Source organism: Chelonoidis abingdonii, chromosome 4, assembly GCF_003597395.2.
Source record: "Chelonoidis abingdonii isolate Lonesome George chromosome 4, CheloAbing_2.0, whole genome shotgun sequence".
NCBI classification, from domain to species: domain Eukaryota; kingdom Metazoa; phylum Chordata; order Testudines; family Testudinidae; genus Chelonoidis; species Chelonoidis abingdonii.
Window position 1 is genome coordinate 107810455 of NC_133772.1, and position 13609 is coordinate 107824063.

Here is a 13609-nt window from a genome sequence, read left to right on the forward strand (position 1 = left end):
CCTCCTCTATACTTTTGGGCTTCCTTTCTCCCCCACCCCCCAATGTCTGCTTGTCCAGTTCTTCCCTTTTTCCATTTTTTCCTCAGGAACATTCATTTCCCTCTTTCACCCCCTGGCTTGTATCTTGTTGTCTAGGGTTCTTCTGTTCCCCTACTTTGAGCCATTTCTTCATCTTCCTCAGTGGCTCAGTTCCCTTCTGCCATGGACACTAGATGCCTACTTTGTTCCTAACCAGGAAGGAGTTCCAGTTCATCCCTAATACCAACAGACGGGGCAACCTATCCACAACACCAAGCTGTTTCTATCTCAACTTAACCTGGACCTCTAGGGATATCTTGGCCATTGGGTAGAGTCTTCTCTCCCTGTGGATGCACTCCAGACTCAGCCTTTCCCTGACAGGGTCCAGTGTGACTTTACCACATCTTTCCTATCCAATGAACACTTGGCCACTCTCAAGACGGTTGCCTTTTGTTTTAATAAATACGTTGGAGAAGGAAGTTCCCGCCTGAGATTATTTTGAATCTCAGGAACGCTTACAATAGTGGTTTGGATTTTTTGAGACAATATTTTGCAATACATTTGCTGTATTTAATAATTTTCTATTATTGCACAATAATAATAATACGATCATTTATCCATAGCAGGTTTTGGAGAAGGGACGAGATATAAACATATGTTCTTATAAATTATAAACAAGCAACATGCTCAGTGGAGTTATTTCCTGCTAAATGTACATTTGAAAATAATTTTGTTTCATTCTGCATTAGGACACCAAAGAAGTTCTCAAATCTGAGGAATTCATCCAAGTTACTATACACAGAAAGAAACAGAAAGGTCTCTCTCTCTCTCTCTCCCTCTCTTCATTACTTTAGCCCAGTGCATCCCATTTCCTCTTCCAAATGAAATGATATACCCAGTTGGGAGACTATTGCTGTACTTTCCAATAAAAGAAGGCCTAAACAGCCCATGGTGCATTTGCTAATTTCACAAGAAATCTTTTGTTACCTTTTTTTTTCTTGATTGGATTATCCTTATGAAAGATAAAGCAGTAACTAGAATAAATAAAGTATTGGATCCCTATAATCTCCCTGATGGCTACAACAAACTTTCATTAACATCAATAAAAGTTACGTGTATCCTGTGGGGGGGTGGGGAGTGAGGACACAGCTCCCGGATTCCAGTTGCTAAGAACTTCTAGATAGTGATGCTGTCAAAATACAGAAGGTCGGGTTTTTTTTAAACTAAAAAACCTTGATGATATCACTTTAATGGAAGACTGGTGAACTGATGGGTATCCTAGTCTGAATGAATAATCACTTTTGCTTCTCCTTCTGCTTAGCCTTGATTGAAGGGAGATATCAGACTTTTCACCCATCAGACTTACCAACATGTGGCACAGAAATGATTCTGTAATAGTCATTATTTTTGAGCTAAATATAGTAAAGCGTTTTTCCAACTAGAAAGCTGTAGTTTGTGCCAGATTGGTATGTGTGTTAGTTCAACCAAATGTACCAATATCATAACTTCACAATGTTTTATTGTTGGGAAAATGAACACTTGTGCAACAACTGACAGAAACTGTTTGAGGGATAATTAAGCTAGATATGGGAATTTTGGGGAGACAAAAGAAAATCTGCTAATGGAAAATTGTTTGGGGGGATGAGGATTTGGGCCAAATATATAAAGTTAGGCCAAGCTGTAACTGGAGGTCCAAACTTACCAGTGTTTGAGTAGCTTTACATCCAGTGTTAGAGTTTTGGCTCATCTTCACAAAAAGGTTTGAAAGGGTAAAATACCTGCACAAAAGCTTCACTTTCCCCACTCCAGATCTTCTAATGGAATCCTGTCAGCATAAAGCTGACGTGTAAAAAGTGGTGAATTAGGCCCAATAATGTCCAACTACTGGGCACCACCATGAAATCTCATCATTCTCAGACATACCGTCCTAAAGAAATGGTACATCCAAAAACAACATTGCAACATTAGTAGGCACAGAGATTGTGATTAAAGCTGGGTAAACAATGCTAAATTAATCAATCAATAAATAAATAAATAAAAATTAAAAATTATGTTAATATTTGCTTGGATTTATAAGTGAATTCAATTCACATTCCCTCTGCTTGCTCTCTTTTTGTTCACTCCCACAAATATTTGTGCAGTTGAGTTTTACTGGCATCAGTGTTCCTGGAAAGCAAATTTCAAAGTTGCAAGTGAAAGTATTCACAGAAATTGTGAACTTTTGATTAGGATTTAAGTATTTGCTTTGGATATGGTTGTGTATCATCCTATCAGGGAATGGAAACCATCCCTTGTTCCTTATCAGAGCAATCATAACTATATGACCCAAGATGTTTGCCCAGAGATTAGCAGATTGGCCTAACGGTTGGTTAAAGCCTAATATGCAGAGTGTGGATAAAATTATGGACTACAGAATTCTGGAGCAATTTCTACAAGGCCTTCCTGAGAACACAAGTGTCCGAGTTGGTTAGGAGGCATCAATTCAAAATCCTGGAGGCGAAGGTCAAACTCACAGAGGAGTTTGAGGAAGCAGATTTTCCCTGACAGGTACATTGTCCATTTAATAAACCTGAACTGGAAAAGTTTGGAGAATTGGCAGGGGTGAAGACTGCAGAGAAGAAAATGGAGAACAGAGGAACTGTTTTGGGGAGATGGGAAATTATCTGCTACTAGTGTGGGAGATCGGCCCCTATACAGACTGTGAGCTGTCTAAATTTTGTGGTTGGACTGGGACCTTGGGGGAGTGCAAGAGAACATTCAAGCAAACGGAAAATGTGTAAGAATCAAGCAAGGATGCACAGCCACAAATCCACAAGATGATGTTCCTCTGGCATTGTCTTGACGTTCCTCTGGAGTGCTAACCCAGTTCAACCAAAGATTCACTAATCTTAAAAAGTCACCTTGTCCCCTTTGTAAAAAAATGTAGAACAGAAAGTACATAACTCCACAAAAATGCACTACATAGCAGAGTTGCATCAGTTTATATATGTACATTATGTTCCCATCTAGTAAAGAGAGAAAACACGGTAGTAAGTGGAAGTGGCTATGTCACTGAAGAGACCAAGAATTGTGGATACTGGGCTGAGGAAAATTCAGAGAAAATTCCTAATATGGAATCACTTCCTCCTCCAGAGTCTTTAGCGTAATTATAAAAAACAAGCAGAAAATGTCTTTACAAACTTTTAATATCACTTTAAGCATCCCAGAGCACTGCTGTCTCTTTTTTCTATTTCAGGTACCTCCTTCAATTCTCACCTTTCAACTGGCGATGCTAGCACTTTACTATGGTCAGTTTCACAAATAGTTGGCAATAGTAATGTCTACATTTGTTATGTTATGAATTCAGATGTCAAGAGCCAATAGCCAGAAATACAATACCACAGATTTTTTTTTCTTCTAAGTGAACAATATGCTAGAACAGAAATCTTAGGACAATTTTTTGAAAATTGGTCACCACATGTACTCACAAGAACACAAATTTGTATGGCTAATGCAGGAAAATAGGGGTAAAGTATAGTTGGTGTGAAATAACCCAATTTTCGTGTGCTAATTTGGGGAACATTTTTTGTACTAACTTTTGAAAGCATGACCCATTGCAGCAGATCTCAAAAATATTTCTAAGGCAATATGGCACTTTAGTTTCAAATAAAAACATTACTTGAGATGATGGATACGGTAATCAAATTAAAATGTTCAACTTTTATTTAATAGGATCTCCTTTTGCTATTATTTGAAAACAGTATTTCACAAAAAGTATTTAACACCTTCAGATGACCTCTAACCAGAAATGCATCATGCTATTCAAATTCTGTCTATCAAGTGCTGTAAAAAAAACAGTAAGTAAACATAAATGCCATTAAAGGGAGAAGTTATCTTACTTGGACAAGTTCTAGCATTTTATTTTCTGACAGCTCCCAGTTTGGACATTTTCCAGTGTCAATAAAACTTGTTCAAGCAGAACCTTACCTGGTTTTCACTACGTCAAGAGGGTGCATAAGGCAAATTTCTACAAGACCTGTAAGATGATAAAGAGGAGAGGCCTAATCAACATTTGTAAAAACAGCAGTCTTTGTTGCACTGACCCCAATGGTTTTCTAAGTGTGAATGTTAAAATAGAAAGCTCAGTACAAAGAAGAAAACTGAGCTAAAAGCTGAGGGCAAAGTACAAAAACATATATTACATAGTAAAGGTGTTCTTCTGAAATATATTCTACACAGATTTTTAAAAAATATTTATGGAAAAGTAAGCTCTTTCCTCTCAAACAACTAAATAGATTAACTTTCAATGACCACTCAAAATAACAAGACGACATACATAAATATAGGGGCTGAGTATTACTATTAGTATTAAAAACTCAATGTACTGAACCATTATTCCCAAGAACTAAACTTATTCTTTGGTAACAGTTTTAATGATTTTTTAAATCAACTGTTACCGGCTTCATCATTTGTAAAAGTGAGGGTTTTTTCTGTACCATTTTGGCCAATATAACACAACACTTAGATCAGAGGGCAGATCAAAGATGTTGTTAGCAGTCACCCTAGACTTATTTTGAGGCAGTAAGTTTTGGTGATGAGCTATTCACGATAACAGTGGGAAAGTGGAGGATACAAACTATTTGTTCCATTTTAATTCCTGTTGCTCACCATTCTATAACTGGGACACCTGAAAAAACCCACTGGCATCATGGACAAATAGAATTCAATGAATTGTCATTTTTCTTGGAAGGAAAATTAATTTCTCCTAAAGGAAAATATAAACCTTAAGTAGAGAAAAAAGATAGTCCCAGTGCACCACTGGCATGTGTAGTCATTCCCAGTGCGGATGCAATTACTGACCCTTGAAGTAAGAGCACTTCTTTTATCTCAAAGTTGTTATACACTCTACTCTTCTAGCACACATCAGAGTTCCTTGACATCTGCTCGCCATTTTCTACATTCACTTGCTTCATGTCCAACCATACTCCCCCCATTCCAAACACCAACATACCAGAAACAACTTTACGGATCGGTCCACAACAAAAGTGCATTGCTGGGATTTGAAACAGATTTGTGTAGAACAGGGGTAGGCAACCTATGGCATGCGTGCCGAAGGCTGCACGCAAGCTGATTTTCAGTGGCACTCACACTGCCCAGGTACTGACCACCAGTCTGGGGGGCTCTGCATTTTAATTTAATTTTAAATGAAGCTTAAATCGAAAGCCTGTGATGGCCTGATGCTTTGTGTGCTTGGGCTGTTTGCACCACTGTTCCTGCTGACCTTGATAGCCTCAACCAGCCTTGTGAATCAGCCTTCCCCTGTGTGCTTAACGAGGGCAAGAGCTGACCTAGGCTAAAGAAGGCTTTAAAAGCCAGCCTAGCGACCAGGGAGCTGCGAACAGGGACAGCAACAGGGGAGTTTGGAGGGAGTTTGGGAGAGTTGGGGAAGCGCTATGGCGAAGAGGAGGCACGCTGCGTGGCTAGCACCCCTTCTGTCCCTCCACCAGCGCCTGTACCAGACAGACATCTGTCCATGGATGTCTCTACCCAGATCCTGTGTGACTTGCACGGACTGTGGCCTGCACTTCCCACTTGTTCACCATCAGGCTGGGCGGGGGGATCATGTGAAGGTGTCTGCTGGTGGATCTCTCAGGAGGCAGTGGGAGAGTTACGGGAGAGATGTCTAGGCTTCAGGAGTATCCATGCCCCGGAGAAGTATCTTGATAGTGTCCAATGAGACGTGCAAGGCTGAGGATTCTCACGTGCAGAGGCCTCCTGCTACACCACCAGAGAAGGATGAGATGGCTCTTGCACAGGAGAATACTGGCAGCTTGTTACTTCTCGCAGCTGTCAGTGTTCCACCCTGCTTCCATCACACCCTCCGTCTGGGAAGAATCGTTATGTGGCGCTGGAGACAAGGAGGAGGAGAGGAAGCGAAGCCATGCACCTGAGGCTGAGAGGATCCCATCTACCACACCCAGGAGGAACGTAGGGTGGTGATTTGGAGACTCGATGCTGAGGGGGACGGAAGCACCCATCGTTGCCCTGACAGGGCCTCTCGGAGCTATGCTGCCTGCGGGCCCATATCGAGACGTTACGGAGGGATTGTCGAGAACGTCCGCCCCACGGACTACTACACCATGCTACTCATCCATGTGGAAACAATGATACTGCGAGAGTGATCCTCAGCAGATCAAAGTGACTACAGGGCTTGGAGCACAGGTGAAGGAGTTCGGTGCTCAGGTGGTTCTTCTTGATTCTTCCGGTCAAGGGTAGGGGCCTAGGCAGAGACAGATGCATCCTAGAGGTGATGCCTGGTTGCGGAGATGGTGTCGTCAGGAGGGCTTTGGCTTCCTCGACCAACGGACTACTGTTCCAGGAAGGAGGACTGCTAGGCGGAGATGGACTCCACCTTCAAGGAAGGGGAAGAGCATTTTGGACGCGACTGGCTAACTAGTGAGGAGGGCTTTAAACTAGGTTTGACGCGGGAAGGTGACCAAAGCCAAAGGTAAGTCTCAAAAGGGGAAACCTGGAGGAAGGATGGAACTTGGAGAATGCGGGGTTTGTAATGGCAGGGAGAAAAGAGAAGTAATCAGACTGGACGGTGGGCTGAAGTGCACCAATCATTGACCATAAGTTTTCCTGTACCCGTGATAGTCCGCTGTCTCATACTTCCCCTGGTGCTGTATGGCAAGTTGACACCCGAGACAATTCTAAGGAGCCCGAGTGTTTGCTGCTACTGCTATAGGGGAAGTATGGCGAGCAGAAGAAAATGTTATGCCAGCAGTGGCTGTCATATTTTAGATGTTCTTGCCCTAGATGTACTAGCAATGCGAGGGGCCGGTAATTATTAGACTGGCACAGACAGAATTGTACAATGCTTTTTTGTGCATAACTCTGAATCTATGGCTGGATTCACTCAGCTCACAACTACGTCCTCGGACACTGCCATTGGGTGGATGGATGTTACGCTCTGTTGTCTAAAGCTGTGTCATGTGCATCAGCATAGCAGGGCGAGCGCAGGGGGAAGATGCTGTGGGCCAAGTGGCTCACGGCGCTATGTCAACAAGAGTCTGCCCTATAATGCTCACAAGTCTCCCCACTACGAAACTGAATGACATTGAAAGTCTTGCTGTTAATTTAGAGGGAATGTCCACCAAGGGATTATGGTGGCGTGTTCTGCTACAGACCACCAGCCAGATAAGAAGATGGCATGAGTGCGTTTTTACGACGACTATAGCATGTTAGAGTCTGTAGATCACAGCTCACTCCATTACCATATTGTAGAGCATTGGGGATCAATTATCCTGAATATCCTGGCTGGGATGTGGAGAGGAGCTTACATGGCACAGCTGTAGACTGCTCAAGTCCAGGAGTGATTTTAGGAGTCGTGCTTGTGAGGACTAGTACTGCTGGTACAGATCGTCTGGAGGAGACCCAGAAGCGTAGGGCTTATCTCGGCATTTATGCCTTCTCTTTCGATCAGTAGAGACTCTGTCTCATCAGGTGTCTCAGTAAGCACAGCGTGTACACCTCAGGCAATTGAATTAGAGTATGGCGTGACAGTCCGATCATGTAGCATCGGCCCTAGATTTCAAATGCTCTGGCAAAGGAAGAAGGAGGCATAAGCAGATAAGTCAGTGGGCCCAACCCTGTTTCAGAAAGGCGAGATTCTACAGCTCCCTTAGAGAAATAGAATGGCAGGTCCCTGAGGTAAGCTGAACTGGAGGGGCCAATGAGTTCCATGGACAGACGCTGGCAGTTTTTCAAAAGAAACCAGCTACCGCAGAAGCACGAAAATACCATACAGAGGTGGCAGAAAGAACGCAAGGCGTAGAAAGTGACCAGCATGCTTTATAGAGACTCAAGTTGTCGAGATGGAAACAGAAGGAAGCTTAACAAAACATGAAAGCTTGGACAGTATGACTGCGAGAGGCATCATAAGCGATTATTCGCTTCCGAGGCCTGCAGGATAGAACGAAAGCCAAAGGCAATTCTGCATTGAACCTAGCAACGATATGCTGAAGATAAATAGAAGGGATTTTAACAATAATCTTAAGCAACAAGGAAAGACACGCAGGATGGATAGGTTGCCCTTATACTGCAATGAGGCAGGTATCACTAGTGGTAAGAATGGAAAGGCGAATACTCAATTCCTTCTTCAACTCTGCTCTTTCCGGCGAGGACTATCAACTCCGAGACAGTACTACTACGATGTGGTGACAAGGATAGAGAGAAAGTTCACTTACTAGAGAGGGTCCGGTAGAGGACCTATTCTTAAGCCGTTAAGCTGTGTTCTTTGGCCACCCCCAAAGTTCTTAATGTCGGGGTAACCAGACGTAGTGACCGGGTGCTGAGCTGAGTTAGCTTGATGTGATATCTGCCAGCCGTTGACAATTATCTTGAATCATTGGCGCAGTGAAGTCCAGGCGAACTTTAATGGAAGGAGATAAGTACTATCTTTAAGAAAGGGAAAAGAATTCGGGAGATACAGACCAACAGCTCTCCACCTCATCCTGGAAAAATCTATGGGGCAGGGTGCTGAGGAATCCATCCTGAACACTTAGAGGAAAACAAGTGATCAGAAGCAGTGTCAGCTGGATTCACAAAGGGTAATCTGCCCACCTGATTGTTTCTATTATGAAGATGACTGACTTGTGGATGGGGCAAAGCTGTTGATGTTGTATACTTGACTTAGTAAGACTTTTGACGCCGTTTCCACACATTCTCTCAGCAAACTAGAAGTATGGGTTGCAGAATGGACTTGATGAAGTCGATAGAAACTGGCTGAATCAACGGCTCAGTGAGTAGTATCAATGCACCTCTCTAGTGGCACCAGTAACAATGGTGTGCCCCAGGAGTCGTCTTAGGCCTCTATTCAATGTCTTCATTAATGATCTTGATGATGGATAGCTTGCACATTAAGTAATTTGCAGATGACACAGTTGGGGGAGTGTGACCGCTGTGAGGCCGGGTGAGATTCAGAGAGACTTAGACAATATGAAAGAAGTGAAGGCCACAAGAAACCTCAATGAAGTTAACAATGACAAGTGCAATCGCACTTAGCCAGAAAAACCACTGCACTGCTACAGCTGGGACTTTGGCCTAGGAGTAGCGTGCTGAAGAAAAGCATCTTGGTTACGGTTAATGGAAAGTTGACAACTGAGCTACAGTGTGCTCTTGTAGCCAAATCAAGCCTAATAGCATACTGTCTGTATGAGTAGGAGTGTTGCCAGCAGATCGAGGGACTTGATATTCCTCTCTATTCGGCACTGGTGAGGCCGCATTTGGAATTGTGTCCAGTTTTGGCGCCACACTACAAAAAAGACGTGGAACAATTGGGAGTGAGTCAGCGCAGGCAAAAAATATAGAGACTGCAGCACAGCGTTATGAAGAGAGACTAAGGAACTGGGCTTATTTAGCTGCAGAAGGAAATAAGGGGGATTAAGATAGCACTTAACACATTCAAGGGATGCTCCAGAGGAGGGAGCTAGCTGCTCTCAGTGTGTGAAAGGAGAGCAAGGAGCCAATGTGAAGTTGCAGTGCAGAAGTCGAGCTGATATTAAGAAAAACTTCTGCTAGGAGAGTGGTGAGTATGGAATGGGTTACCTGGTGAAATGGGTTGTGAATCTTCATCCTTTTATTTGTGAGCTATTAACGTCCGCTAGACCGCACCCTGGCTGGGATTATTTAGGGAAAATGGTCCTGCCTTTAGCAGGGGGTTGGACTAGATGACCTCATGAGGTCCCTTCCAACCTTTTGATTCTATGATTCTATGATTCTTAAACATTTTAAAAACCTTATTTACTTTACATACAGCAATAGTTTAGTTATATATTATAGACTTATAGAGAGATACCTTCTAAAAACATTAAAATGTATTACTGGCACGCGAAACCTTCAATTAGAGTGAATAAATGAAGTCTCGGCACAGCACTTCTGAAAGGTTGCTGACCCCGGTGTAGACAGTTGATACCAAGCCACTACGTTCCCTTTAAAAGCTCTTTTAAAATATGAAAAACTGGAAGGGTAAAAGTGTGTGCTCACATGCATGATATGAGGTGATTACAGGCTCTTGGAACCATGGTGTCCTGTCTTATTGAGTCTCTTTTTGATGGCTTCCACAGTTTCCCGTGTTCGATCAAAAATAACTAGTTTTTATGTTTTAAAGTAAAAAAAAAATCAAATTTTCAAGACTATTAATTTTTAACAAATTTTGAATTTCTCTGCTTCATCTATTTGCTATTTTAGTGACAAACTACTTGCAATCAACTTCTAATGCTATATGCAATGTATAGCAGGAAGCTGAATGTAAAACCACCAGTGTAAGGCTATAGCTGAAAAGTCAAGCATACAAGTGTCAGGAAATTCAAATGTTAAGTTTTCTACAGGAGCCTTTATCCTGTTACACTATTCATACAGTTCAGACTGTGCATACATTTAACAAATAGCCTGTGAACATATTCTTCTTTACCAAGGAAATCTGAAATTAAAAATACTGAGTTGAAATCCTGGCCCTCTCAACATCAATGGGAGTTTTGCTATTGACTTAAATGGAGCCATAATGCCATATGTCTTTGCTAATATTTTGCAAACATTAATCTAAAGACTTTACTTTTTGAATTTCTCAACCTTAAAATTGCGTTAAAATTTGATTTTACATTTAATTTTTCTTTTCTTGTGTTGTTTAAAAACTAGAAAGGGAAAAAAGACTGGTTAAGTTGTTCACACAGGATGTCTTTCTCTGATGCATCATTAACAATCTCAATTTTTTAGGCCCTGCTTCATTCAGGAAAGCATTTAAGCATGTGGTTAAATCCCACTTAATTCAACAGAATTTAAGTATCTACTTAAGTGCTTTCCTGAATAAGACCTGGACACCATAAGATCTAAGGCCCATATACTGCTACCACTAACTTCAGTGGCATAGGACCTGGTCCCAGTTAAGTTGTCCTTATACAGTTACTGGCCTCTGAAACCTAAAGCAATTCATTGCGTGCCAGACTTTATCAACCACTTTTACTTTCTCCAGAATACAAAGAGAAATTGTTCTAATGTCTATGAGTGAAAATTTAATTTTTCAGCGTTCACAACTCAAAGTATTAAACCAATTTAATGTAGCATTGGGCCCTGACGGTGCAGCAGACGCAGCATGGCTGGACTCGTCAGTGGGGCTCTATACAGGTGCAAAGATCTGCTTGCATGAAGTCTATTGTTGAATCCGGGCCTTGAGCTCTTTTTTCCCCAAACATTGAACTAAGCTTGGTTTATAGTCAATGTTTCTAGCTTCAACTACTTCTGAGCTATTAAAATACAAACTTTCAAGTAGAACAAATCAGAAAAGCATATTTTCTTCACACTTAAGTAAATAAAATTGGATTCAAACTCCAAACATTTTTTCAAACTTCCCATAAAATCTAGGCATAGCAGTTCCTACATACAATATGATGTGTAACTGAGCAAAACATTTAAACTATTAAACAAATAGCATGGAGGAAATTCTTTCCATTTTAATTATTTTGTCAGCTGCTACACCATGATATCCTAATTTTCTTGTGGTTAATATAAAAGTACAAAGAAAAGGCATATCAGTACAATATTATGGTATGATATGACTTGTCCATGAAATTAAGGGCCATTTTTTAAAAAGTGACCTTTTGTTTATCACACACCTGACCAACAATTCTTCTCTGTCCACTTCAGCTAAAAAAAAATAAATCATATTTTCCATTGGTATATGTGTCTCAAAATATGAGAGATTTCCTATTTATATAATAATACTGCTAATAATTTAGGCTCTAATCCTGCAAAGACTTTAGTATATACTTAATTATAAGCACGTGTAGTTCCTTTGAGTCAGTTGCAGGACTGGAGCCATAATTCTGAAGTAAAGAAAGCTAAGAGGTTCCACCAAACGTAATCACAGACACACCTGTACACCCTCATAGGATTAGAACTCCCATCGTCATATTTGTTTCAAATTAGCATCCAAAGACCCCTTCAGGATCAGAGCTCCACTATGCTGGTGTTGTACAAATTAAGAGCTTAATCCTGCCCACATTTATGCAGGTATTCAAAGTTATTATGAACATAAATGGTTGCAGAATCAGGGCCTAATTAAAGAAAAGTTGAGACAACTAGTGTAATAAAAAACAGAGAAGGCACACAAGAAATTAAGACAAAGGGAAGAGTAATAGGAACATGTGATTAAAAGACTAATTTAATTACATTGCACTGATTCTAAACTAGATTTTGTGGACTCATTTTATTTACTTTAGATTTCTTCTAAAAAACCTGCACACACTTTATTTCATCCTGTTACTTTGAATAGTGATTACTCCGTATTTCGAGATACAAAAATATGTTATATTTCCATGAAATATCTTTTGTTCAAAATCTTGGTCAAAGTATTAAACAAAACATCTCAGAGTAGCTGTTTTATATACTGCTGTGGAGGTATTTAAGTCTGTTCACCTACACCAATTTTTGGACATGCTGACAAAATAACAAGGTTTCCTCCCTTTTCAACTATAGCTCTATGGAAAGTTTATGGAACATACAAAACTTGCCAGACAGCTATTTTTACCTCAGCCATCAATACTATATCTGAATGCCTACATGAAATTAATATTAATTCCCCCCACACACACACTTTCTTCTCTTCCCCCGCCATCCATAAGAATTTATTTTTCAAGGCTGGATTAAATGGAGGAAACACAAGTAGTACATGCCCAGAATATGAATATATACTGGCAGGGACATGAGGTAAGAGTAGCAGCAGTTCAACGTTGTTTTTAATTATATTTTTCTGGAAAGCAAGAATCGCACTGTTATTCCTAAAAGCAGCAAAGAGTCCTGTGGCACCTTACAGACTAACAGATGTATTGGAGCATGAGCTTTCACAGGTGAATACCCATTTCGTCGGATGCATGTCTTTGCTGCTTTTACAGATCCAGACTAACATGGCTAACCCTCTGATACTGTTATTCCTAAATCAGCTAGGTTGCTTATTCCCCCGACTCCCCACTTATTATAATTCTCATTGCTCACGCATGGCTTGTATTGCACTAAACTAAGAACCAAATTACGTGTCAGATGGGGGAACCTAGAACCCAGTTTCTGTCCTTATTCTGTCCCACCACTTGTACAGAAACTGCTCCACGGCTGCCAAGAGGTGCTTTACAAGTGGAGCTGCAGAAGAGTGTCTAGCATTGGCGGGACAGGCATGACCTGTGACTTTTCTTTCTCTTCTGCCCTTCCCCAATTTTTGATCTCCCATCTTGCACTGGCAGCAATGATTGGTGGTAGGGGGCCAAGCATTTGTTCACCTTACCCTGTTTTTACACATTCATGGCCATTTTGGGAGAAAACTGTACTGTGCCAGAAGTTGGCTCTACTTTCTTGGTCCTCACAGGACAATTTTTAATTCAGGCATTTTCCCAGCAATTGAATCACATGAATTCCAAGTTCTTTGGCAAGAAATATGTTTTGATAACTTCAAGATTCTGTTAGTTATCTGTGTTTCTCAAAGGATAAAAATCTTCCCTTTGTTCTCATCATTTCATTATGCACTAAGTTCTAAACAGTGCACAGGTAGTCCATTTCACCAGAC

At 41.1% G+C, this 13609-nt stretch overlaps 1 protein-coding gene across 5 annotated transcripts in view; it reads right to left on the bottom strand.

The window, feature by feature from the left end:
- Nucleotides 1-13609, bottom strand: part of SLC25A21 (solute carrier family 25 member 21) — a 387007-nt gene that overhangs the window by 149921 nt on the left and 223477 nt on the right. For all 5 annotated transcript variants that reach the window (XM_032789984.2, XM_032789983.2, XM_032789978.2 and 2 more), the window contains one exon: nt 3985-4033. In XM_032789984.2, coding sequence (XP_032645875.1) covers nt 3985-4033 — 49 coding nt within the window. The remainder of the gene's footprint in view (nt 1-3984; nt 4034-13609) is intronic.